The sequence below is a fragment of the Cydia pomonella genome, chromosome 8, assembly GCF_033807575.1.
Source record: "Cydia pomonella isolate Wapato2018A chromosome 8, ilCydPomo1, whole genome shotgun sequence".
Taxonomy (NCBI): domain Eukaryota; kingdom Metazoa; phylum Arthropoda; class Insecta; order Lepidoptera; family Tortricidae; genus Cydia; species Cydia pomonella.
In genome coordinates this window covers 1049456-1076678 of record NC_084710.1, presented here as the reverse complement: position 1 = coordinate 1076678, position 27223 = coordinate 1049456, and the positions used below count along the sequence as shown (strand labels likewise).

The 27223-nt window shown below is 34.0% G+C and overlaps 2 protein-coding genes across 3 annotated transcripts; both read right to left on the bottom strand.

Moving 5' to 3' along the window:
* Window positions 1-942: 942 nt before the first annotated feature.
* Window positions 943-15783, bottom strand: LOC133520352 (pickpocket protein 28-like). 2 transcript variants are annotated; one of them, XM_061854726.1, is made up of 14 exons: window positions 14364-15783; window positions 10076-10240; window positions 9644-9773; window positions 8460-8533; window positions 6680-6812; window positions 5606-5754; window positions 5423-5531; window positions 4980-5072; window positions 4175-4314; window positions 3590-3720; window positions 3042-3101; window positions 2569-2902; window positions 1970-2137; window positions 943-1071 (listed from the first exon to the last, which is right to left on the bottom strand). In XM_061854726.1, exons 1-14 carry the CDS (start codon window positions 14471-14473, stop codon window positions 984-986), a joined length of 1884 nt encoding a protein of 627 aa, XP_061710710.1. In that variant the 5' UTR covers window positions 14474-15783; the 3' UTR covers window positions 943-983. The 2 variants fall into 2 exon arrangements, with proteins under 2 accessions (XP_061710710.1, XP_061710711.1); XM_061854727.1 differs by having other exon boundaries at window positions 14635-15783.
* A 460-nt stretch (window positions 15784-16243) lies between these two features.
* On the bottom strand, window positions 16244-25456 carry LOC133520292 (pickpocket protein 28-like). Its single transcript, XM_061854661.1, has 10 exons — window positions 25293-25456; window positions 21901-22095; window positions 21713-21827; window positions 21533-21625; window positions 20597-20736; window positions 19134-19264; window positions 18565-18624; window positions 17974-18241; window positions 17344-17517; window positions 16244-16691 (listed from the first exon to the last, which is right to left on the bottom strand). Exons 1-10 carry the CDS (start codon window positions 25454-25456, stop codon window positions 16622-16624), a joined length of 1410 nt encoding a protein of 469 aa, XP_061710645.1. The 3' UTR covers window positions 16244-16621.
* Window positions 25457-27223: the final 1767 nt, after the last annotated feature.

Sequence of the window (27223 nt, the reverse complement as noted above, 5' to 3'; positions counted from 1 at the left end):
CTCCGATGACATTCAATTTGTCACTTGTTATGGATAATACAAAGAGGGTGACCATACATGGCGTAAATAAATTAAAACATTTTTTTTTAACAGTAAAAAATAAAAGAACGTTAATCTCACAAATACTGGTACGAAACAGTTGCTTATAACTTACTGAATGCTCAAGCTTGATCCTGCTCACGTCTCCTGAATCACCCTGTATAAATATATATATATATATATTTTGTCTGTTTTAATTTTTTTGTCTTTTAATTATTTATATAAGAATTCAAGCCTTGGCGACCCTCTACATCTCTAAGGATAATTTGATATATATTTTTATATTTTATCTCTGATACTTGGAGACTTATACATCTCTAAAGAATTTTAGTATTTTATGGTTTTATTTTTTTATCATAGTTTTTTTTGTGTAATTTGACATTTAGAGACAGTATACATCTCTAATAAAGTATTTATTATTTCATAGATTCGATATTTGTAATTGTTTTTTTTTTTAATTTATTGTTTGTAAAAATGGACATGTAAAAGTGCCCCTGTGGCCTATTTGCTGAATAAATGTTTGATATTTTGATATTTTTTTGTTATATAATTTAAGTTAATTAGTTTAAGTTATTTTGTATTTTGTAGCTATTTTCACAGAAATTGTAAATTTTGTTGTGGCAATAAAGATTTTTTTATTTTATTTTTTATTTATATATCGTTGTCTAAGTACCCTCAACACAAGCCTTATTGAGCCTACTGTGGGACTTGTCAATTTGTGTAATAATGTCCTATAATATTTATTAAAACATAATAAGAATAAAAAATGCGGTTTTTGTTATTTAGTAATGTTTAGGTACAGTCAGTTTCCTAACAAATGTATCCACTTCTCTTTACAGCTAGTATAGCAACGTGAGTAAGTACTTTAATTAGATTACTTACTGTGCCTTAATTGTTTTTTTATTTTTACATTCCAACTGAAGAATAATCGTACATATCTCAATTTACAAATTGCTAGTTTCAAAAAGATTGGCTGTATCCTTTGGAGTTTCGTCTTTCTCTGAGTCCTTGCGTTTGGAAGTGCAGAACAATCTAAAGACAAAATATTATTATTGAATAATCTGTCTACTGTACCATCATCAGTAATTTTATTTTTATCATTTTCCAGCTGCTCCTTTATTTTATTTTTTCCACGGCTCGCTTGTGGAGCCCTAGGATAACTAGACAACCTAATCCTAATAAATTGTGTAGACAATTTTACGAAAGCAACTGCCATAATATGTTAAGCAATTCCCTTGATTTTCTTTTTTCCTTAAATTATTTTTTTTTAGTTTATAGGCCAATTAAATTAGTCCAAAACAAAGCTAGAAATCATTTTTATATCTTAAAATTGGTCATAAATACGTCCCAGTTTGCGAAATCCCAGGAGGTGTGCATTAACTTTCGGAGCCTAGGGAAATACATTTTTCCTTGGATTGCCAAACCACTCAATGTAGAAGGAACCCACCATCAATTACAATGGCACTGACAGCAAGGTTTTGTGGATCAGACACTGGTGAAAAGCATTTTCGGATTATAACATGATCAAACTAAAAATAAAGAAATTAAAAATGACGGCCATTTTTTTACAAACTTTGACTACGATTAAGGTACCTTCGGGATCCTCAGATATCAATTTTCATAATTATAACAGCAAATTTTTCATCATACGTACCGTTTTTGAGCTACAAGCAAAAAACTGAAAAAAGCAAAAATTGATGCACTCCTCAGATTGGGATTGCACAAACTCAGATTACACGCATCTTGGACGAAATGAAGGTATTAAATGATTTCCAGCTTGCTGAGTGTTAATACTTCAAAAAAATCTAATTTGTTTGGCCTGTTATATCTTTATGAAAATTCTACACAAACCATTGTTTTATTTTTCTGGTATCAGTGGTATCAAGTTCATTACAATTGCGAATGGGCGATAAATTTAAATAATATTTACTTGAGTGAGAAGTAGTAAAAGATCTCGGCGAGCGTGAGGAAAGAAAATCCGAGGAAGAGGCCAAGAGTACCGCCAATGTCGGCCAGAAACTGCGACAGCCCGACCAGTTCCGACCGCTGCATGGCTACGAAGCGAGGCCGCCTATAGTAAATCCTAATTTCGGTGAACCTGCAATGGTTAAAGATGCTCAACTTCGACGAATTAAAAAGTGTAAAAGAAGACACTTTTGTAAATGTTTAGAATATAGAATGAAGGAGCTCGGTTTAGAAACAGCCATTTGCATTGTTTCGGTAGTTTCGGAGCGAATTTTTTACTAGTTGAATGTAGGTACGAGTACAAGTCAAGTGAGTTAACTTTACTTATCCAGAATTAGAAAAAGAAACAGACAGTTGTGGCCATATATTCCATGAGATTGTCTACCGGGTTATCGTTTACTTGCTTATCTTCCATACCCTGATTTTATTTTATTTTAGTATAATTTTTCAAACCGTTGTCAATTTATTCTTTCTCATTATGGATATAAATATAGTTCAGTTAAAATGTTTATTGCCTAACATGGTATGACTATTGTAAAGGGTGTAATTTAGGTATGAACTAACTCATTTTCAGCTTGGGTTTCATTATCAATACTAATAGACTTATTGTCCGTATCTTCAACATCAGTTATGTTATCTGTATCTTTATTTTCATCTTCAATATCAAGACCGCTTGTCGAAGTTTCATATGTATCTTCATCTTCAGTATCGCTGTAATCATCATAATCGTCATTTTCTGTTTCTAATTTGTCAAATTCCTTCACTTTCTTGAAATATTCTTTAAGATCAAGTTTAGTAATGACAATATCAACGTCATAATTGACATCTTTGCACGAAGGCAGGCATAAACATTCGTTGGTTATGCTTTCATTAAAATCTTCTTCTGTGGCATATTGATCTGTAACCGTGAAAATTTTTTAAACATGAAAGAAAAAAAATTATGAAAAATAAACAATGATATTATAAAACAGTGATATTTACCTATTATAATTTTTTGTTAAATGACAGAAATTTATCCATAGATTTGAATTACTTACCTAAAGCCTTATCTATGCAATCATAGTTATCTGCTTTACATATAGGCGTGCTGGCATTACCTAAAAAGGATAAAGACATGTTGACCGGAAATTGAAAAAACTAATCAGTATACATTTTTGTTGTTAGTTCAATAGTAACTAATCACAAAGAAAAAACAATCTGAATAGGTACTTTTTTCTTAAATCAGAGTAAGACTACCGCGCGCGACCATTACTTCATACAAACGGACTACGTATTTTTCTTAATGTATATTAACAACAGCAATTGTTGTTTTGTTTCTTAATTCATAGCTTCCAGAAACTTGCAATTTGCATACAGTAGGTATGTTTTTACCTCCTCCCCTCTTTCAATAACACAATAATAGAAAAAGTCAGACGAAGGGGTACAATAATGTATGTTTAATATACCTACATCAAATTGTCTGAAAATAATTTTCATAATGTTAATATGCAGAGATGGAGATTTACGTATGTATGGAGAAGCGGTAGTATACTATATTAACCCATATGTATTAAATGTATAAAGGTATTATTACTATTTTTCTTACGTGGCATGTAGAAGCTGACGCATCCACAGATCTTGACAGTGTAGTTAGTGAGACATTCCAGCTGGCAGTTTAAAGAAGTATATTTTTGAAAAAACTGTAAATATCGCTCATTTGGGAAATAACATTGACGACTGCAAAAAATAGAAATAATAATAAATTATTAACTAAACTAATAACGATAAATTGATAACGATAAATAGCTTTTTTGTGATAGGAACGCCTGTTGTCTGCGAATAACAAGGGAAATTTTTATTTGCCTCTTAACTTTGTGTGCAATTGTTACTTAGCTAAACAACAATGCGATTGCGAGGGAAGGGAATAAAAATCAATACAGAAGCGTATGATAAATTGAATAAAACACATGGTTGATATTAAACACTTTTAGATTGGTTATTTTGTTCACCACATCCTGGCCTGATAATCTAACCATAAAAAGTAACCTGGTAGTTAACGGAACCTGTATTGCGTAAAAACATGTAAAAGGTTTACAACCACCACGTGTAACAGAAGTCTCAATAATTATGAATATTATGATTAACATAAAACTGGTGTTAAGCCAGTGTGAAACTTAAGTCGAAACATTACATCTTCGGAGAATAGCTCGCAAGTTCGTCGGCGGTGTCCAGGATGTCAAGTTTGATCGCAAAGGAGGTAGTCTTCCCAGGCTGCGCTGCGTAGTTGTGGAGCGCTGCCTGCGGCAGGTCGGCGGGATGGTGGAAGTACACCTAAACAAATATTTCAGTAGACAAATATAATATTCATAAATGTTATGAAATTGATATTTCTAAAAGCAGGTAATTAAATGAGTGTATAAGATAGGTATTTACAAAGTGTAATTTGATATTTTGGTTCGAATGGCTGAACGGGCTCACTTAGGGAGCAACGCAACGAAGACGGTTGTTTAATTAATAGGTCCGATAAAAAGTGCACATGAACGTAAATAATAAAGGGGATAAATTATTGACGCAATTTTAAAGAAGAGGGAGCTGGAAGGGGTAGACATCTGCGGACTTTCTCTGTTCAAATTGGGGAAATCCTGAAGAAAGGCCAGGTCAAGAGCACCCTAAACCGGCGAGGGTGTATAAGGCATTCCTTATATGTAACATTTTATGAAAGTGAAGGAAGCGAATGAGGTACCTATGTCAGGATACTAGCAAGTAGAAATCCGTGGTCTCTGCCTACCTCTCCGGGAAATAGGCGTGATTGTATTATATGCAGTTTTTTAGAATTAGTTTCGAAAACAAAGTGTAGATACAAATTGTGTCCTAAAGGTTAAGTGATAGAAGAGAATATCAACATAATTTAAGCATACACACCTGTATGTTTGAACTACCATAATTATGTTACCCTTTTTAACTTGGTTTATGCGTGCCTATATGCCGTAGCTTACCATGTAACCGGGTCGAGTATGTCTATCGCATGCAAAATCTCGATCACTTATTTCTTTCAATGATATGAAGAGGTCTTCCACCGCACCGTTTGGCTAAAACAAAAACTAGAAGATTATCATATTCAATCTACCTAGGACTTAACTACCTTATTGACTTAGCTTTTGAGTTTTACACTACTTATGGCTTAGTTGTCTTTGTTGTGAGGTGGTGACAGGACTTGTGTTTTTGTTAGTGCTAAAGCAATATAATATTTATGATTACAGCCCATACAGGATGATTCACGTTGGAACGGTCCGGGTCCGACACTTGAGTTGTATATTCGAAGCACGTGATGATCGGTGATCACGACCCGTCATAGAAAACAAAATGTGGAAAGCCTCGACTATTCTTTATTCTTTGAGTTTACGTCTATAACATTTAAATATAATAAAAATCAAAATACCCGGCCACGTCTTGGAAATACGTCTTTGGCGGAACTGTTGTAGTTTTTCTCTAGTGACCACCCTTTCTGAGCAGTCGACGCGTTCAAGTAGTAGCGCTTTTGATGTAAGCTGCAACAGATTAGTAAGGCAGTGGACGATTTCAACACTTAATTTAAATCTAGAAATCACAAAAGCATGTTTACCTATTTCTGCGAAATATGTCATTGGTAGCCAAAGTATTAAAAGTGTAACAGATTCCGTCTGCGGTCAGCACCGGGCGAAATTTTTTAATACAGTCAACCTCATTACGCCACCAGCATTCCTCAAAAATATCCTCACGTTTGGGCACCACCTGTAACACCGAAATAATGAAAAATATCTCGGGACAATCTAAAACAAATCGACCTAGTCCCACATTTACATTAAACGTATGTATTGGCTTATTATTTATTTTCTCTCTCTCTTATCTGTAATTATCTCTTTATTAATTTCGACACTAGCACTGAAAGTATATTTATCACGATGTGTTTACAATATCGAAATTTGTCGTAAAATTATGATTTATTGTTCTAATAACGCGTTGTGATTTATCGATGGAAACATTTTACCATCCGTAGTTTTTCTTTTACTTAATACTTACAATTCGAAAAATACTTAGTTTGAAAGAATACTTTCATCAACAATTATTCGCCATTTTATTTAAAAACTATTAATACCAAAAAGGTAGGAATGCAAGTATATTTTTCATTAATCTTAATTTAAAGGTTATTAATAAAAACTATAAGTAAACTAAAACTAAAATATAACTAGATTCAATCTAAAAGTAAAGTAAATATGAAAATGGCCGGTGCGGAATAGTAGCATTTCCTCGCTAGATCGTTAGACTGATACGTTGAGCGGGGAAGCTGCCAGCTCTTCGATCTCCTGTGGCGTCTCTAAGTTTCTTCGATAGATCTTTGAAGAGACTGAGAGCGCCAGGGCCCCACAGACCAAGGGATTCGACACCGAAGGGAATAAAATCATACTCGGTGCCGTATACAGTGGCAATACAAGGGGTATTTGCCTACCTTTTAACGGGCTTTGGACAGAAATGTTTTATTTGACATCCATACTAACACTATAAATGCTAAAGTAACTTTCTATCTGTTACCTTTTCGCGATTAAACCACTTCACCGATCAAGATGAAATTTGGTATGCAGATACGTTGAGGATCGGGAAAGAAAATGATAGTTTTGTTTTATAAATGCCAACTGCTTTTAATACAAAACAAACATACCTCGTAGAATGTACTGATTTCAATTGTTTGGTTTAATAACATGGCCGAAGTAATCTCGTCACCGTTATCACAAAGTACAATTGTAGAATGTAATTTTTCGAGGTTTGCAGTAGAGTAATCTTCTGAATTGTAGCTGAAAATACATTTAAAACAAATCTTTAAAACATAAATGCCGAGTAAATCGACTATATATGTACTATGTGTCTGGTCACACCTTTGAATAGTCTGTTTTCTTTCAATTGTCATAACTATTAAGAAGATATATTGACCTGTGTTTTGTGTAAGTAGTCATATCGCTTAGAGTTAGACGGAAATTTTCGAAGATATAAGTTAAAACAAAAATGTGGGACCTTCTAACCCTCTTCTCTCTCCCGACTTAAAGGCTACGGCCGGGGACTTTGGATATGTTCACCTCCTAAAACTAGTCCTAACAAAATTACGAAGTCAAAAATTGTGTTCCAAGGATTTCCCTTTATAACTTTTTTTGAGCATTCGTTGCCTGGCCTAATTGGGCAGAGTACTTCATAGTTACAATAAAACAGACTACAGTGGGTTGCCCTTTAGCCAACACTGATCCCACTTTTTTTGGATTTAAATACCCTTTTTATAAGGCGTCTGGTTTTTCATGGAAATGCACAGTTACTAGTCCATCGTTTCCTCCTAAGAGCCTAATACATATTAGATTAAATATAATATTTAATAGTCCTTATACCCTGGCAGGTTTTTCTGTATGCATCTTATGTAGGGAATGCAAAAACCGGAGGTTTTTCAAAACCAGTTTTTTCTTCGGTTTTACAAAAAAAAAACCCGAAACCGGTTAAAACCGGTTTCGGTTGATATAAAACCGGTTTTAACCGGTTATTTTCGATTTCGGTTAAAACCGGTTTGCATTCCCTAATCTTATGGCACTTCACACACACAAGTCTCTCAAACTCTGTTCTGATAATAATATAAGGTCGAAGTGTTTTCACAGGGTGAGAATTTCTTAACGTGGCAGTCAGCTTCAAATATATTTTAATTCATGAGACATGAGTAGGACCAATCCTACACATACAGTAAAAGTTAATGGATTTTTCTGTACTGTATGTAAAAAATAAAACCTTTTTCCTGTTTTTTTTTTTTTACTTTTTGTTAAATACTACTTCTCTACAATAATTGTCACCCTACATGGCCAAATTAATAAAGTAACTTATAAATTGTCAAGTGAGAAAACTCGTATGATTTTCAAAAGTAACCTTTAATGTCATTCAATTTTACACTTGTCACGATAAAACAAAGCATATCAATATTTGACGAAAGTGTAAAAAAAATCAAAACTTAATTTTTCAACACTAAATTAAATTAATTTTTCATAGACACCGGTGTTCTAACTAACTCAATTTTGAAGATATCAATGAGTGATGAGAATCAATGAAAGATAAAACACTATGAGTAGGGTCTAGTGTTACTTGGCTGCCGTTTTCTGTAAGGTGGAGGTACTTCCCCAGTTGGGCTCTGCACGTACAGTCAGCATCAGAAGTAGCGGATGAAACAACGCGCCAAAAGTATCTGATATTCCGGATAACTTTTCCAAATATAGATAAATTTCTAAAATTCTCGTTCAAAAGTATATCTTTTACAGTCTTAGTTGTTCTATATTAAAGAAATCACTTTTTGTTAAGCTGTTACAGAATGGTAGTTACTTATGAAACGTTATTTTATCCGCTACTTTTGATGCTGACTGTACGTATTTGTAGTTGCCTATAAATACCTATGGTACCTATACTCGCTCATTACTTACTATTCATAAGTATAGTTGTATTTTTTCTGACTGATCCTTGCTTCTGGACATATTGTGACCGCGGGGAAAGGGTACTGAAAACATTAGAGTAATAAGAAAAATAAGTTTTAATTAAGGTTTTCCGTTGCTTTTAAAATATACAAATGCTTTTAAAATTCTATCGTTACGAGGATTAATAAGTAGGTATATTATCTACTTAAAACGTTTTTTACCTTGTCAGACTTCAGTAGATGGCGATATTAAAAATATTACTAAAATGCTATGATATACATGTAAATTTCCTTGATAAAATGAGTGAACGATTGAACTGTCTCCTTTATAATCACTACTTATGGTAGGTAGAGGCAAGGAAAACCATATATGTGTATGAAAAGTGTCCATCAATAAACCTTATAGGTGGCGCCACAATACATAGCGAGCAAATTTTTGACTTTGATAAAAAAAAAAACAAATCACTGACACCGAACTTCACTCCGTCAATAAGGTCTAAGTTCATGTCATGTCTTTATGCTACCCTAGCGCCACCGGAGAGATTGCGAACTATTATTTACAGCTGCCAGCTGGACACCCGGGACCCGGGTATGTCCTTAAACTACGTCCAAAAGAGAGGTATGGGCAATGTGAATGTCATCTCGCCTTGTGTGGTAGGGCACAGCACAGCAGATGTCATTCCAGATCTAGAGCAGAGCCCAACTGGGGAAGTACCTCCACCTTACAGAAAACCGCAGCCAAATAACACTTGACCCTACTCATAGTGTTGTGTTCCTGCCGGTGAGTAAGGTTGCCAGAGCTCAACGAGGGGGGTGGGGTTAGGGTCGGCAACGCGCATGTAACTCCTCTGGAGTTGCAGGTGTACATAGGCTACAGAGACTGCTTACCATCAGGCAGGCCGTATGCTTGTTTGCCACCGACGTAGTATAAAAAAAAAAAAAAAAAACACATAGCAACAGTTCTCCCATAAGAGTTTGTTCTCCTTACCTCTGCCCTCCATATCACGACTAATTGCGGCTCCAAACGTCACACATGTAAGCAATGAATTTGACAGTGACAGCGCCGGAGTCAATGATTTAGATTAGATTTTAGATTTAGATTTTAGATCTCTCTAAACTATTGCTGATGCAATGTTGTAGCTCAACATTGCTACCGCAAATGTCAAAAATCGATTCCCACAGGTTCAGACTTACCTCGTTTACCGGTATTAGGCGTTCCTTCAAGGTTACCGCAACTCCATTTGTATCATACTTCACATATGACCTATAAACCATGAACACACACAGAGCTGTGCTGAGGACGAATGTAGAAGTCCAGAATAATCTGAAATTAATGATATTATAGTCACACGGGATAAATGCGTCACTTGGAGTAAAGGAGTATTTTAAAGATATTTTCTAAACGGAACATTTTAGAACTATTGCAACCCTCTAGGCTTGAAATATGGTCCGAAAAGGGAAACTAGGCTCTATTACTTAGGATCCGTCCGGTTTCCTCACGATGTCTTACTTCACCGAAAACGAGCAAAAACGAACAATTTATTTTTACATTATAATAGATAAATCAAAATGTTTTTGTTGTTCTCTGAATAATTAGCAAAAACGTACTTATATATTTAAGTATACCTCTCCAGAAAAGAAAATCCTTTTCCTGCAATGTATCTTAAGCCATTCAGTGTAGTATTTTCTGCAAAATCATGGAAGGTTTGTACTAGAAAGTTATGGCACGATCCGTTTTTAACCTTTGTACTTTCTGGGTCCATGGAATGCTCTTTACTGATCTCCTGCATCCTTAAAAAATAAAAAAAATGTGTTTTATATAACACTTATACAAGCACATATAAAAGTTTAAACAAAAAAGGAAAAAAGATAAAAAATATTATATTATGTACAAAGGCAAACTTATCCAAAAACAGACTTCTTACATATAAGCTTTGAGAAAATGCTGAAGGACAACTAAATGTAAATAAATGAACAATAACGATACTAGAATTTCGGAGACATAAAATAGGACGAGAAAAATCAACATTTTTAATAAATAAACATTAAAATATTTTGTATTCGTGTTCGTACAATTTTGGGGAAAAATATTACCTGAACTGCGGACGTGACGAATTTTTTTATCAGTCTTAATACATTTTATCTACTCATAAATTATGTCATAACCTCCCTATAATATATTCAGAAACGATAAACTAACGGCCTTTATTAACAAACCTGTATCTGTAGGTGCATCGTAATTTTAACTTTACTTTATCAATAACCGATACCGTAATTACATTCAAATTTAGAACATCTCTGAGAAACGAAGAAATTTGATTTGGCCTCTATTCTAATAAATAAATAAATATTATAGGACATTATTACACAAATTGACTACCTAAGTCCCACAGTAAGCTCAATAAGGCTTGTGTTGTATGTACCTAGACAACGATATATATAATACATAATTATAAATACTTAAATACATAGAAAACACCCATGACTCAAAAACAAATATCCTTGTTCATCACACAAGTATATGCTCTTACCAGGATTTGAACCCGGGACCATCAGCTTCATCACTACTCACTAGGCTAGACCGGTCGTAAAAATATGCAATTGTGTATTGACCTTTCCTTGCCCATTATTTTCAATCGTACATCTCTTGCAGGATCTGTCCATAATTCTGACTATGCTATTGATTTTTGATCGACTACCGTCAAGTGTTTTAACTGGGAACAGATGGACAATATTTTATGACTATAAGTAAACGAAACAAATCATTTTTTTTTCATAAATGATTTTATTTGTTCCCCAGTTGGACTGGTCAATACTGATTTAAACTATGCCACAAGTACACTGCTTGCAGTCACGTTCATATAGGGAAATATTTCGTTTGTCTGTTATCCCTCCTGTCTTAAGTTACCCCACTTGAGGGCACTTGGTTTGTTTGCTAGCTTGAAATTCTGGTGATAGTGTTGCCGACGACAAACCATGGCTGTCTTCAACCTATTTTTATAAATAATTAAGTCAATTTACTCTAGATTGATTGTGATTGTGTAATTAGTAATTGTTATAATATCGTCCTGTAATCTAGTATTAAGTTTCTTATGTTTTTTTTGTGTAATTTGGATAATTAAAATGTAATATGTATATATATGTAAGTAGTAGTTGATAATGATGACTGAATTTTGTTGGTTAGAGAGAAACCTTCAAGTTTAAAGATCGTGTTACTTCTTGAATAATAAAACAATTGATTCTATTATAGCTAAAATATATTAAAATTGAGATCAGAATTTACAATAAAATTAAAATCAAGATCAAAACAAACATATAATTTACTCTAGTATAAATAAACTTCTGTTATATTGCACAATAGTGTAAATCATTATAGAATGTGCCTGTTAGGTTTCTGTTATCAAGTTTTGATTGGTAATAACGGAACGAAATTTTTTATACATATTGGTGCAAAAAATCCAGCCTGGCCCAATGTGAAGTACCTTTTCAAACAAGAATTTTCGAAAATCAGTTCTGCCGTCTACGTGAAATCGGGGTGCAAAAGTAAAACAAAGATCCCAACGAATTTCAGAACTCTTATAGTAAAAAATGTTTTTTTTTTTTTTTTTTCATTTATTTTTCAAAGGCACATATACATAATCAATTTTAAAGTTACTCGCCAAACTGCTTATGCGGTTTGTTGGCGAGACAGCGCTCATTTTTTACATTTTTATGCACCTAAAAAGGTACCGTACTTAACCCCTTACCGCATATGCAACCTATATACTCGTATATGGCTGATATAATCTTCTACTCTATTGACAGCTATTTGAGTTCAAATTTAAAACTATATTTTTTTATGACACGTTAAGGGATTAAGTTGCTATCATTCTATGCTTACATGCCCTAAATTATACAAGTACATAATTTTACAAGAAGATAGACTATGAAAAAACAACAAGTCTAATAATAATAATAATACACGGTAGCTGAGGTCAAGGTAAATTATCTAAAAGTATTTTTTTTAATTTGTTCTTTACTTCCATTATGCTATATTTATTTTCCTCTCTTAACCATTCTATATCATTATATATTTTTGGGACCAAAAATTTATCTGTTCTTCTACCATAATAGTTTTTGACAAAATGTTGTACATATTTCCTTATTCTAATATTCTTTGTTCTATATCTGCTTTTCTTAAACACTTTATATTTATTATTATAGTAATTATCTATAGCTATCAAATATTGTACTCTTTGAGACACAGGTAATATTTTATACATTTTATAAAGTTTTTCATAGACGCCTTTCAGATTATTTTTAGTTTTGCTGTCCAATAAGTATTTGAGTGATCGTATCTGTAGCTTTTTAATTTCCTCAATATACGTTTGGAAGGTTCTGCCATATACATTAAGTCCATAACATATCACTGATTCCGCTAGTGCATAATATACTACAAGCATAGTTTTTTTACTAATTAATTTATGTAAGTAGTACATTTTGCCCATTACTGAGCGTAATTTTGAACAAACCACATTGATGTGTGTTTTCCAATTAAAGTTGTGATCAATATGCATACCTAGATACTTATAAGTGTTTACGTATTCTAGCGGTTCACAGTTGCATTTGTTATCCTTTCGGTTGTGCAGGCAATCGTATCCGTGTCCTATCACACCTACCTCGTTATAATTGACCGACTTAGCTCTGCGGTTGTATGGGGAATATATGTGCATACTTTTCGTTTTTGATATGTTTATAATTATTCCGTTATCGTGGGCCCATTTAGTAATCTCGTCAAAGTCGCTTTGAATACACCTGTGAGCTTCCGATATATCTGCATGCGAATATAGTAGGCACATATCGTCCGCATACATGTATACCTTGCATTTCTTTATAGCGTTTACAACGCTGTTGACCAGCATCACGTAGCCGACAGGGCCATACACCGAGCCGGTCGGCACCCCGAGCGTGACGTCACACTCCGCGCCCGTGGTGCCGGCGATGCTCGTGCGTATGGTCCTGCCCGCCAGGTAGCTGCGGAACCAGTCATTGACGGGGCCGTCAATGCCACATTCTCGCATCGCCTGCAGAAGCACTTCATGGTCCAGGGTATCAAATGCCTTTTTGTAGTCAATAAAAAGCGCAAGTACCTGTTTACCTTCGTTTAGGCGGCTATTGATTTCATCTGAAAATTGTGCCAGAGCCGACCCCGTACTTCTACCTTTCCTGAACCCGTGCTGCGAGTCCGTGAGTATGTTATGTTTCTCCAGAAAACCTGATACTTGTCCGACAACCACCTTCTCGACAATTTTATTAATTACTGACAGGATTGCGATAGGCCTGTAGTTTGTATAATCCAAATGATTTCCATTTTTATAAATTGGTCTTATATAAGATTTTTTCAGGTTTTCTGGATAAACGCTTTTTATCACACACAAATTGATGAATTTAGCCAGAATGGGACACAATTGCTTCCTAATGTATTTAATATCTTTTATTCTTATTTTGTCAATGCCAGGTGCCTTTTTTGAGTTTAAATTACTAATAATCTTTTCAACATCAATTGCAGACACTTTTTTATATCTAAAAGACAAATCAATTTTATTAACATAAGAGTCACGAACCAAGAATTTAACATCACATGTATGTTTAATACATAAAATTTCCTTAGTAAAAGTTTCAGAAAATCTGGTACAAATATTATGTACATTATCTGATTTTCCTAAGTATCGGAGAACTACCTCATCCACATTTAACAGTAGAATGTAGAATGGTAAGGTAAGGTTATATCATAATCTCAAGTATTATTATATCATAATAAATAAATGAAGTACATAAATATTATAGGACATTATTACACAAATGGACGAAGCCACATAGAAAACAGCCATGACTCAGGAACAAATGTCCAGGCTCATCACACAAATATCCTTACCAGGATTTGAGTCCGGCACTATCGGCTTCATAGTCAGGGTCTTCATCGAGTAGGCTAGCTAGACATATTGTCGAAATATGTGCAAACAAAAATCGTGGAAAAGAAAACATGTGCAAAAATAACTTTGATGTTAAACCTGCTGTCCTCAGATCTCACTTCCTAGGAAGATAAAGAAAACAAATATCTACAAAATAAACGAGCAATACAACTGTTCTACGTTAAGGTTTTTCGGTAACTAATAATTCAGTTAATTTGCTAAATGTACACTTACCTTACTCGTATTAATGGACAAGAACTGTAATTAACCTACTATTAACCTGTATTGTCACGCAAAACCAATGGAGTTAATTAATTTAGAACATCCTATTACTTTTTAGACATGTGTTTATACATTTTAACTTCCATAAGAATAACAATGTCTGCACTAAAAGTTTCACACGAGCTTCGCCACAACAGTGTTCTTATAAAGCTCATACATTACTGATTGAGACAGGTGTATATTAATAAACGCAGTCTTAGAATTGTTTTTCGGTGTATCGTAACATTCTCAGGCTTTAATGGTTCCTAAAAGTAAAATAAAACCGGTCAATTATGAGGCGGATTCGCGGCTCAAGGTCAACACCCATGTATTTACAAGGTTTTAATATTTTTTTGACGAAAAACGTGAGTGAACCGATTAAAAGGTGTGGAAGGGGTCGATTGCCGAAACCAGATATAACGAAACGTGTTATGGAAGTGACAATGCCAACCTATACATGCATATTTTTTGTTTGTACAAAAAAAACTTATTCGGAACTAAATACGTCGCCATTTTTGTTTTTATTTTTTTCAATATAAATATTTAGCATACTAGTACACAAGGAAATCAATGTAGAACTTTGAAATTCTAAACATTTATTGATTTAAAGTTTAATGCACTAAATACAAATGGCGGACTTAATAACTAAAGGCATTTTCTACCAGTCATTCTACTAACTACAAATGGACTAAACAGAAATGTAAAAATGGTGCAAGAAGAAAAGTAAGATAATTTAATTTAAATCTATTGCAAACAACAATATAATGTATACAATTCGAAATTATTTATATGTTTTCTGTTCTAACAACCAATGAAAGGGTGACGTATTCGCGAATTTTTTTTAAACAGGTTTTCTTACTTCTTACTTGACGCCTAGTAGTTTCGAAGCAAGTCTTCTGGCAGACGGACTGCCAGACGGACAGACAGACAATTACAAGCAATTACAAATACGTAAGTAGATAAAATACACATTGTTTATATGGTTACAGGGGTTATACCCGTTAGTAACCACCAAGTTGTTACCATTGGTAACTAGGTAGGTGCTGAATGTTTTTTTTATTATACCTGACAAACACACACATAGTTTACTGAATCACCTATCGGCGTAAAACTTTTTATCAGTATAATCACGTATAATATTGAACTTAAAAAATCTCAGTTTATTTTTTTTAGGGTTCCGTAGCCAAATGGCAAAAAACGGAACCCTTATACAGCGTGTATTTTTGATATTAACACATATTCAAAAGGCAGTTAGTATAGGCTGTAATGAACACACTTTCATAGGTTTTATAAAAAATGGACGACTTTTATTTTTTCATACAAAATAATTCAGCAAGCAATGTATCACTACTTGGTTTTAACTCAAAACGTCTCATTAAAGTCATTAATGACGCGGCGGCGTCACAACTGTCAAAAGTGATCATGATGTACGATATACATTTCCGCTCGAAAAATTTTCAAAAATGAATTGTGTTCTGGTAGTGAAGACTAAACTAAAAAAATCTTTCAGTATTGTTTTATAGCACTAAAACCTACGTCTACTTTAAGTTTGAGGTTATATCAAAAATACACACTGTAGATTCATCATGTCCGTCTACCTGTCCGATTATTTATCTTTTTACTTATTCACAAGAACGGTTTACACCAATTACACTTGGTACTATGCTAATGCTACACTTAATTAATTACATTTTATCGGTTACCTAGTCATTCCCACTGTCGTACAGTCATTATTTACCACGGTAACAACTTACCCCCTTATTCATAAACGTGTACTAAAGTTACGATGCCGATGATCATCGTTTGTCCCTTTCCAACGTATTGGTATGATGGAAAGGGATAAACGATGATCAGCGGCTTCGTAACTTTAGTACACGTTTATGAATAAGGGGGATAGTGGCTACTAGGGGGAATAACCTGGTTACAGTAGTCAATGCAGATGTCTTTTAAGATGACTGATCTAGATATCGCCGATATCGCATGAATTTTCACCTTTCTTTGAGTTTTCGCGTTGAAACTTGCAAAACAATCTGAAAACAAAAAGGAACTTTATTAAATTGCCAGGGAGTCTTTGAATATTTCTCTTTAGTGGTGTAATAAAAGAATATTTTTATATAAATAAAAAGCCTTAAAAACACCCAGGAACTAGAAAGCAAAAAATGGTATTGACATACGATTATCTGATGTGTTCTTGGCGTCTTCGAGTAGTAATCGGTGAACATACATAAAACAATATTCGAGATCTAGTTTAGTTTATCTACATATTAGTTGAGAGCTGGATAACTAATAGTGGAAATCCTACACTAAAAACATCAAAGCTTCGTTTAGTTTTAAGCGTATTTTTTTAACCCCAAGTCATAAAACAGTATGCCATCATTAATGGTCCTCATCAGCACTTCACCATATGTATCAAGAGGAAAATACTTAAATAATATACATATACAGTTGAATCAAAATATTTAAAAAAAAAAAACATAAATTTTCGTGGATTCCATCACTAGGTCCTAGCCTAAATTCAATTAATAAGACCAACACAAAAATCTTACTCATTTTAGATCAATCGGGAAATTTACATAAGATACAAATCTAGAATAAAGGAATATTGAGAAGAAAGAGAATAAAAGTTCATAAATTAAAAACCTACTATTTTAATAAGGTTGAGGTTATTTAAAAATTGTTTACTTGATCGAGAAGAAGTAGAAGATCTCGGCGAGTGTGAGGAAAGAGAAGCCAAGAAAGAGGCCAAGCGTCCCGCCAACGTCGGCCAAAAACTGCGACAGCCCGACCAGCTCCGAGCGCTCCATGGCCACGAAGCGGGGCCGTCTGTAGTAGATCCTGATAACTGTCATTCCAACCCTGTAATCGTATTGATAAACTGCATTCTGCCGTTTATAATATTTTAACTAGCGCGAGTCGTAGCTGTGACCGATCGTTAACATGCTAAAGCATGCCAGCAGAATATGCTCACTAAGCACCTTCTTTTTACTTACCAACATTGTACCATATTCCTTGAATTGAACTATTGAAATTAAAATTAATTAATTTCATAGATATTGTGAAACCTCATGCCCAGTGTCTACTAAAAACGAGTAAGTAGAATCAACTTTAAATGCAGTAACTAATCATGTGGCATTGATTTCAAACAAGATAGTTTTATCCATCTGACATATTTTTCTCGGAACGACTAGGTACACTTACGAATTCTTTCAGTGAAATTTCCTCCAATAGCCAAGGCTGCTGTGAATTCAGCTGTTTCCCCTTACTAATAAATTTGGCAGTGAGATTTAATTTTAAATAGCTATTTTTACTTACAATTCATCAGAAGCATAAACATCAATTTCAGTGTCATTTTTGTCATTAGTGCCGTTGTTGTTGCTTTCGTAACTCTCTTGTGAATTACCGTTATTATATTTATAGCTTATTATGTTGTTTTGGAGTTGTTTGTATCTTTTCTTAAATTCTTGCAGATCAAGTTTTGATAAAACGACATCCGCGTCGTAATTGACTTCATGGCACTCAGGCAGGCATCCACACCGGCCGCTTTCACTGTCATTTAAATCTTCTTCATCGGCATATTGATCTGCAATTGCAAAATTTTACTTATGAATGAAAAAAAAAAACAAATTTGTAAAACTATTGTTTACTAACTAATACACCAAAACAAACTGATATAGATTGCTAACCTGAAATGGGTTTAAATCACCGAGTTGTTAGGAGGTGGAAAGGCCGGAACAAAGACCTCCAACATATTAAAAAGATTGCAGATCCACTCTTTAGGAGAGGAGCAGCAAATTGACATTTTTGGATAAAAATTGAAAAGGCGTACGTCCAACAGTGGTTATTTTATTTGTTAAGTTGTAGTATATCAAAATATTTATGAAAATAACAATATTATTTGCTTACCGAGAGCATCTTCTATGCATTGCAATTGATCTCCTTTGCATATTGTCGTGCTGTTGTTACCTTACAAGATAAATAATTATTATTAACTTTCATCAATATCAGTAGCTAATAAATCAATTGGATAAGATATATGTTCTAACGATGCAAAAGTTAAATTAAGTCAATTTATTAAATGACCAAAATAAAACGTTTTAAAATAATCCATATTTAATGTCATTAATGGGTATAAAGCGATTAATTTTCATTATTTTACCTTTTATCCGACCGACGTTTCAACCAGGTTGTACTAGCTGTGGTCACGGAAGACTGACGTCCCAGCAAAATTTTAAATTGTGTTAGACCCGTTAATGACATTATGTATGTATACAAAACGCGAGAGTTTAAACTTTAAAGTTTTATATAAAATAATACAGCTTCTATGTTTTAAGATATCCGCTACGCAGGCTTCGTCAGGTGGCACACAAATGTAAATCAACAACAAGTTTTGCCCGCAACAGGCTTCTTCTTAAAAAAAGTAAGTTATTTACATATTTGGACGAAGTTAAAAAAACAAATAATAATTTACTAACGTGGCATATAGAAGCTGACACACCCGCAATTCTGGATAGTGTAGTTAGTGAGACACTCCAGCTGACAGTTCGATGACGTGTACTTTTGGAAAAACTGCAAATATCTTTCAGATGTGAAATAACATTGGCGGCTGGAAAAAAAATGAAATATACAGTGTGTCCCTAGCCATTGGACAAAGCCGAAAGGTACATAATGCATTAGGGTATTTAGAACCAGTGTACAAAGTATCATAACAGCCGGTGTAGCGGTTTCGAAGAAATTAATAAATTACCAATTTTTACTTTGGAAGTAGACTGTATGTTTTAGTAGCTCCTAAGGTAATATCCTCAAAGAATAGTATGGAACCTTCCTCAACCTTTTTGATTATCTTTTTTATTTATGACACTAATAAGCTTCTCACTTTTGAAAAATGTCATCATTATCAAATATTTCGAACAAATTGTCAAAAACACTGCCAAAGATTAACACAGTGTTTCTTTTTGTTGTCGATTATTGCAAATAACTTTTGTGTGAAAAAAATATTTTTTTTTATCTTTTGTTCTAATTAAAAAAATATTAACGTAAGAGCATTCCTGAGAAGTAACCCTACGTGGGATTTCAGGGTTTGTCCAATGGCTAAGGTCACCCTGTAGAAGTTAATAGTTGAATATAAATTAATTAGGTAGCTATTTTAAAACAGCTGACTTTGTAACAACAATGTAGTACTGGTGGCATTTTAGTATAACTTTACTGCTTATGTGGAAGTGCAAGGGGGACAAGGCTCACGTACTTGGTGCAAAACCTTTTAATTTCGGGCTTAAATCGGTTTTAAGAAGAATATTTTCATAAAAATCTTGTCAGATTAACCCGTTTAGCAAAATAAAACCGGTTTCTTCCTATGTGGGTGTCTTTGTTTATACGGCATACTATATGCGGCCGGAGGGCCGTCTCACCCCTCGTCGAATAAATCAGTTTATTTTGGTTGCAAGTTTTTAAATCGTTCGCGCTCCTATGAAAGTTTGGAGTTAAACCAAAGTAAACCGGTATTTACCGCTAACTTTATAACCGGTTCCGAGATTTGTGTGGGGATTTTGTTAGTCTCAAATTTGCTTTTATTTAAGCAACTGTTGATGATTGTCATGTTAGGCGCAAATAACAGAAGCCCAATGATAGAAGACCTTAAGAGCTACAGATTTGACCCCATGTCTATTCAGAGAAAATTAATAGTATCAGATAAATAATTGAAAGACTGAAATACGGCAATATGTAGTAAATAATTGTCTCCTGGCCATTATTCTGTATGGATATATTTTACTTTTTTAAATTTTCTACTTATAAAAGTTATGTACCTACTCGTAAGCACGTTACAGAAAGAACAAAAAAATATATATCCTTGGTCTTCTATCGTTGGTCTTCGATTAATGCGAACTTAAAGCGACACCGTGTACATTCTGGTGCATAGAATATATTGCAGACAAATTACACATGCGGTGCATAGCCAGCAAGTTCCTGGGCCGTATCTAAGATGTCAAGTTTGATAGCCAACGAGGTGATCTTCCCGGGTTGCGCTGCATAGCTGTGGAGTGACGCTTGAGGTAGCTCAGCAGGGTGATGTAGATATACCTGGCAGTAGTAATACAGACGTCAGAAGCTGGCGCATTCAAGCTCAACCTGGTCATATTTTGAGATTAGTTACAGCAGATCTAGTTGGAACATATGTTACGAGTTATATGAATAATAATTTATTGATTATATAAAATCGCAGGCTTCGTCAAAAGCATAGATACAAAACAGAATCCGCAACAAACTTCGTCCAATTTACATAAGTGATAATCCGCCGCAGGCTTCGTCATAAATGTAGGTACAACATAAAGTCCGCAACAAGCTTTGTCCAAAAACCTAAAACTACCTACGCCTCCCTGTTAATCCCCGAGACGACACGTACCCGGCGCAAAAGTTCCAAAAATACTGGCCGCATTACCGCGCTGTACCGCCAATGATATTTGCTGGACCAGGTATGAGCCAGAACGGGGACCCAAACCTCGCTCTCTTAATTTTATTATAAGGAATGTGAAAGTTTTGAAAGATGTATGTTTTTATAGCAGTTCAGGGGCAGGTAAAACTGACAACTTAGTGATAACAGAGGTATTTCTAGATTAAAACCTTTCCTTGTATCAATTTAGTTCCCAGGACTTACCCGTAAGGTACTATAACATAACTTTAAATATTCACCAGTCTTTTTCGTGAAGAGTATGTCCTTTGCATTTTTGTCTAGTCAGGCGACAGTCGTTTTTGCGATTCTAATGTATTGGGAGCTTCTAACACCAGGGAGGAAGCAAGTCTCTCCTACAATTCATAGGTAAATGTGAGGAGTCTAAATGCAGTTCCAACGACAGCAAACTTCCCATTATCCACTAACCTTATAACCGGGTCGAGTTTGTCCATCACACCCAAAGTCTCGGTCTTTTACTTCTTTAAGTATTAAGTAAAGATCTTCCCTTGCACCATTTGCCTTAAAATAAAATAAAAAAACTGTCTCGTGAAAGCAGTTTGTTTTAATTATTATTGACATTGTAACAGAAATAATAGTAGTTGTTACCCGGCCACGTCTTGGAAAGGGATCGTTGTAGGAGCTGTAATAGTTTTTCTCAAGAGTCCAGCCATTTGCAGGGGTGGATGTGTTTAAGTAATAGCGTCTATGCTGGATTTCAATGCTGAAAAAGTATTTAAGTAACTAATCATTTTTACCTACGGTCGTTAAAGTGTTAAAATATAAAAGAGTCATGCCTGCTTTTTCTAAATATCTCGTCGGAAGCCAAGTTATTAAAAGTATGACACACTCCGTTCGCGGTCAAAGTCGGACGAAACTTATTCAAACAGTTTACTTTATTCCGCCATAAGCACTCATGAAATATATCTTCATGTTTTGGAGCAACCTGTGAAATGCGAAACAAAACGTTGAAATGACAATGAATTGATTTACTTATGTTGAGTTTTTATGAGTTGATATGAGTTGGTAATTTCAATTTTCCCAAAAATTTTAATTACTGTGTATAATTACCGATAGTGGAATTATTTACCTGAAAAAATGTATCCATGTCAATTGCATAATTAAGAAAAGTATAATTATGGCCAACTTCATCTTCACTGGCACAAAATACAAGCGTGGAATGGAATTTTTGGTAATCATCAGCAGTCCAATCTTCTGTGTTACTAGACATAATAAATAAATAATAATAATAAATATTATAGGATATTATAACACAAATTGATTAAGTCCCACAGTAAGCTCAATAAGGCTTGTGTTAAGGGTACTTAGGCAACGATATATATAATATATAAATATTTATAAATACTTAAATACATAGAAAACACCCATGACTCAAGAACAAATATCCATGCTCATCACACAAATAAATGCCCTTACCAGGATTTGAACCCGGGACCATCAGCTTCGTAGGCAGGGTCACTACCCACTAGGCCAAACCGGTAGTCAGACATAAAACAATAATTGATGACACAACTTTAGAAACAAATAAAATTATTCTTATTAAATATTTTGATTTGTGTTTTTTAAGTAGTCGCACTACTATACTTCGTTTTTTAGAAAGAAGGTAAGCAATTTGGATGTTTTTTTATTTTTTTAAATTTACCGGATTTCATAAAACAGCGGCATCATGTCCTCCACCTGCCTTTTCTTGTCTTAAAATCCACAGTCACACTTGCATAACACCGCCTACCTCTCAAACCTCTGCGTGCCCCTGTGACGGTATAAATAGAACCAGTTCACTCAGATACTTAGGCGTTATAGTCGACGAGAACCTTAACTTTAAAAAAAACATATTTCAGCGACGTCTGGTAGGGTTCGCAAACTTATATACACTATGAAACTTTTACGGGAGGTTGCGGATACTCACCTGCTTAGAGTTGTATATTTGGCTCTGTGTCAAATTATTTTAAGTTATTGTATACTCGCTTAGGGTGGTTCTGCTAAATCAACTTTAATCATTTTAGAGCGAGGACAAAGCGCAGTTCTGAAGGTCTGCCTAGGACTCCCCCGACGGTATTCTACTTCTGAACTTTTCATTAAAGCGCACGTATTAAGTGTTCGTAGATTGTTTTTACTGCGTGCTTCCCTTTACGTACACATTATGGTCTGTCGTCAGCCTAATCAAAAATTCAAATACAAAATTCCCAAGCCCCCTGTTAAAACTGCTTTTGCTATGTGATTCTCGGCTTATCTCTTTCCGCATTTATACAATAAATTAGTAAAAATCTGCGACATAAGGCACTGTAACTTAACTGAAGCAAAAAGGCATATACAACCCCTACTGTTATCTTGGAACTATGATGAGTCAGAGGATATTTTGAAATGACTGTAGTAGACGACAATATTCAATTGCGTCTGCTCCCGAAAGATGAATAAATTGTACAGCTACATTTCTTTTTTTTGTTTTCTCACACATTCCGTAGTTATTCACACGCACATATTCATACATACATACTCACATACATACACACATACCCTCACATAAACACTTTCACTTACATACAACTTACTGAGACCTCTTTAACTGTCTTTGTACTTAGTTTGATAGTTAGTAATATAATAAAAAAATCTTATATTAATTTAGCTTTAACATTAATGTATTCTGTTAAAATATGAACCGCACCATTTTGATACTTACCAGAATGGTAACTACGAACCCCTAGAGTGAGCATGGCCCGATATGCTCTTGTCCAATTTTTTCGTACATAATACTTACTTTTTAAAAACTAATGATAATCCATTGTGAGTATAGTTATATTTTTCTTGTCGAATTCTTGCTTGCGGACAAATAGTGATCGCAGGAAATGGGTACTGCAAAACATAAGTCTTCGTAATCATTTTTCAGACTTAATATTATAATGAGTAAGTATAATATTTCTTTTATTTTTGCTAACGATAAAAGGTCTATCATTTAGCGCGGGTGGATGACAAAATTTTAAGACAAATTTTAGATTACTTAAGTATTTATTTTTATCAATACCAATTAGCTGCACGCAGTGTAATTAACCATGATAAATTCAAGCCAAGTGTCTCAGTTAACTGATAGACAAATAAAAGAGTACCTTAATAATGTGAGGAAGAGTGCATACTAAGCACTTTATAAACCAATTTAGATTCAGATATTTTTATTGCATTTACTAAAGAAAAAATGCCAAATCCCTCCGTTCTCCGAAGTTGGATTTTAAGCAGATTTTGCGTCTGAAGCGATCTACGTGTTTATGTTTGAACCAAGAGCCATACTACCAAGTAAGCTACGTAATAAGGTCCTTATAAAATCCAAAATAAGGATCAATAATGATAGGAAGTGTGGGCACTAAATTTTTCAAAAATATATTTTAACGTGTCTTAGTAAAATAGACCTACCTCGTTCACAGATACAGTATGCTCTTTCAACGTGACCGCTACAGCACTAGTGTCGAACTTTATATACGATTTATAAACCATCAATATACACAAGACCGTGCTGAGAATGAATGTGGAGATCCAGAATAATCTGAAAGTTTTAGTGTGAATTTTGTGTTTATTTAAATTGTATACAATTTAACTTTATGTTATAAATATAATAATTATGTATAAATATTATAGGACTTTATTATACAAATTGACTAAGTCCCACATTAAGTTCATTAGGACTTGTGGGTACTTAAACAACGATACTATATAAGTATTTATAAATACTTAAATACATAGAAAACATCCATGATTTACCAGGATTTGAACCCGGCACCATCGGCTTCATACGCATATTATGTTTTGTTATAAGTATTTTATAAGTGTTGTTTTTATGTGTGTAGAATTTAATATTTTATAGCATTTGTTAGTGCATATTAGATAAGAAAATGTATATGTAAATTATTTTCAAAGACAATGTAAATTGTTTATGAATACTAGACTAATAATTTTTACCTCAGCAGCTTGAACAAGGGTACTTTACTGCTTAAAACTGTGAGCAAAATGCAATTTTGCTGCAAGCCTGAGACAAAATAATCTCGAAATTAGTATGTCATTTCAGGATTTTTGACATTCACGGCAGCAACGCAGTTGACAGTTATGTCGCGCCCTAATACTGCTGCAGCAATGCTCGTGTTTTCTAAATCCGAATGAAACCTTAAATATTACATTCGCTTACCTTTCTAGAATGGACGTCCCTCGCTCTGATATATATTTTAAGCCATTAAGAGTGGTATTTTCTGCAAAGTCGTATGCAGTTTGTATAAGAAGTTGATTGTATCGATCTGTTTTATTCTTCTTGCTTTTAAGATTGTCCACAATGCTATCTGGATTAAGAGGCATTCTGAAACAAAAATAAAAGAAACGGACCAATATTAACAAATATTTAACCTCCTAAGACCCTGAGTACAAATTTTTGTACATATTCCAAAATCTATTTTGAACTTTTATTATGTAGCTAAGGGTTCCAAATTCAAAAACAAAACAATTGCTTCTGGGTCTCAGGAGGGTATGGTTTACACAAATAATTGCATGGGCGGTATTCAGAGTTCTCAAGGGTTGGTAACGCATAAGTGACTTCTCCCATGTTGCATAATATGTCCATGGGCGACGGTGACTGCTTCTTATCAGGCGGCTGCTCGTTTGCTGATTATCACGTAAAATCATGCCGTAAAAAATCTCTTTGGCAAAACATACAAAAAGGATGATATACTTATATGGTGTTTTTTTTTCGGCTTAGGTACACTATCACTTTGTGTTCGTTTTTGCATTTTTATGTTTTTCAAAGTACCGACCTAGTTTAATTTTTTTATTTATCTAATATTGTGTCATTTATGATCATTCGCTGTTTGTCGAAAAGGTCATTTCATTTAATTTTTATTTTTTTCATTTTAATCATGTTCATTTGTGCATTTGATCTAACATTTGGCCATGTCTGTACATGATACCCTACTAGGGTATACAATATAGGGTTTTAAATTATAATTTACATTTACATATAAATTTCGAGAAAATAATTAACTTTTAACGAATTAAATAATATTAAAAATATAACTAATCCATGCATAAAATATATATATATACAATCGTTAATAATCATCAATGGGTAATTTTACTTACCTGGGTAAAATGGAGGTTTTTCACAAAAAATATATCAAATCCAGTTATCGAATTAATATTTAATCACATTTTATATTTCATCTTGACACCAGTAGTATCTTCGATTGATACACAATGAATATGATGCTGGAGTCATAAAAGTCATATCATAAAAGTTGCGGTTTTGATATAAAACACAATAATTGTTATTATTCTTACTGCATTATAAATGTATAACTGCGTTAGTACAATCTTCTCATCTACGGTATGAGTTCATACCGTAGATAAGAAGATTGTACAATCAACCGAGTGTCTCCGATCTAGCGAGGACAGAAATGCCTTCAGATCAAAATCTTTCCTGCCGGAGGAAACACGAGTTGCGGATTACCTTTTTGCACGTGTAAACGTTTTACAGTACATACGGCCCTTTAAATTTTCGACATACTCACGTATATAGTGCGATTACTGCGAGTTATCGGACTAGGGCGGTAAAGTAGCACCATTTAACAAATGATTTTTAGTTTTTGGCACATCGCGTAACAAAATACATTTAATATATGGCTTAAGCAACTGCAAAAAAATTGTTATATCCTGTTGAAAGCATGATACTTGTTATGCTTGTAGTTTGTACGAGTAGCTTCAAAAACTATGAACATATGCCAGTGGTTTCTTTTTTACAAAAGCTGAAATAGTACACTGTGTAGTGAGAGTGCGGTAAACAAGAATTTACGAACGAAGTGTTAACTAAGCCCGAAGCCGTAGGCCAAGTATTAATTAACACGAGTTCGTAATTCTTATACCGCCCGTGGCACACACAATGTTTTTTGTCACACTTGTGAGTAAAAACTAAATTTTAGGCGAAATAATTCTTAAATACGGTGGCATTTCAAACATTCGTCGGCCGTATTGTCTTTTGACAGGTTAGGCATCGAAGGCACAGACCCATCCGGCATTCTGGCACGATTGAAAATTGTGTAAAAATATATTAAACGGCTACTAAATTAATCAAAT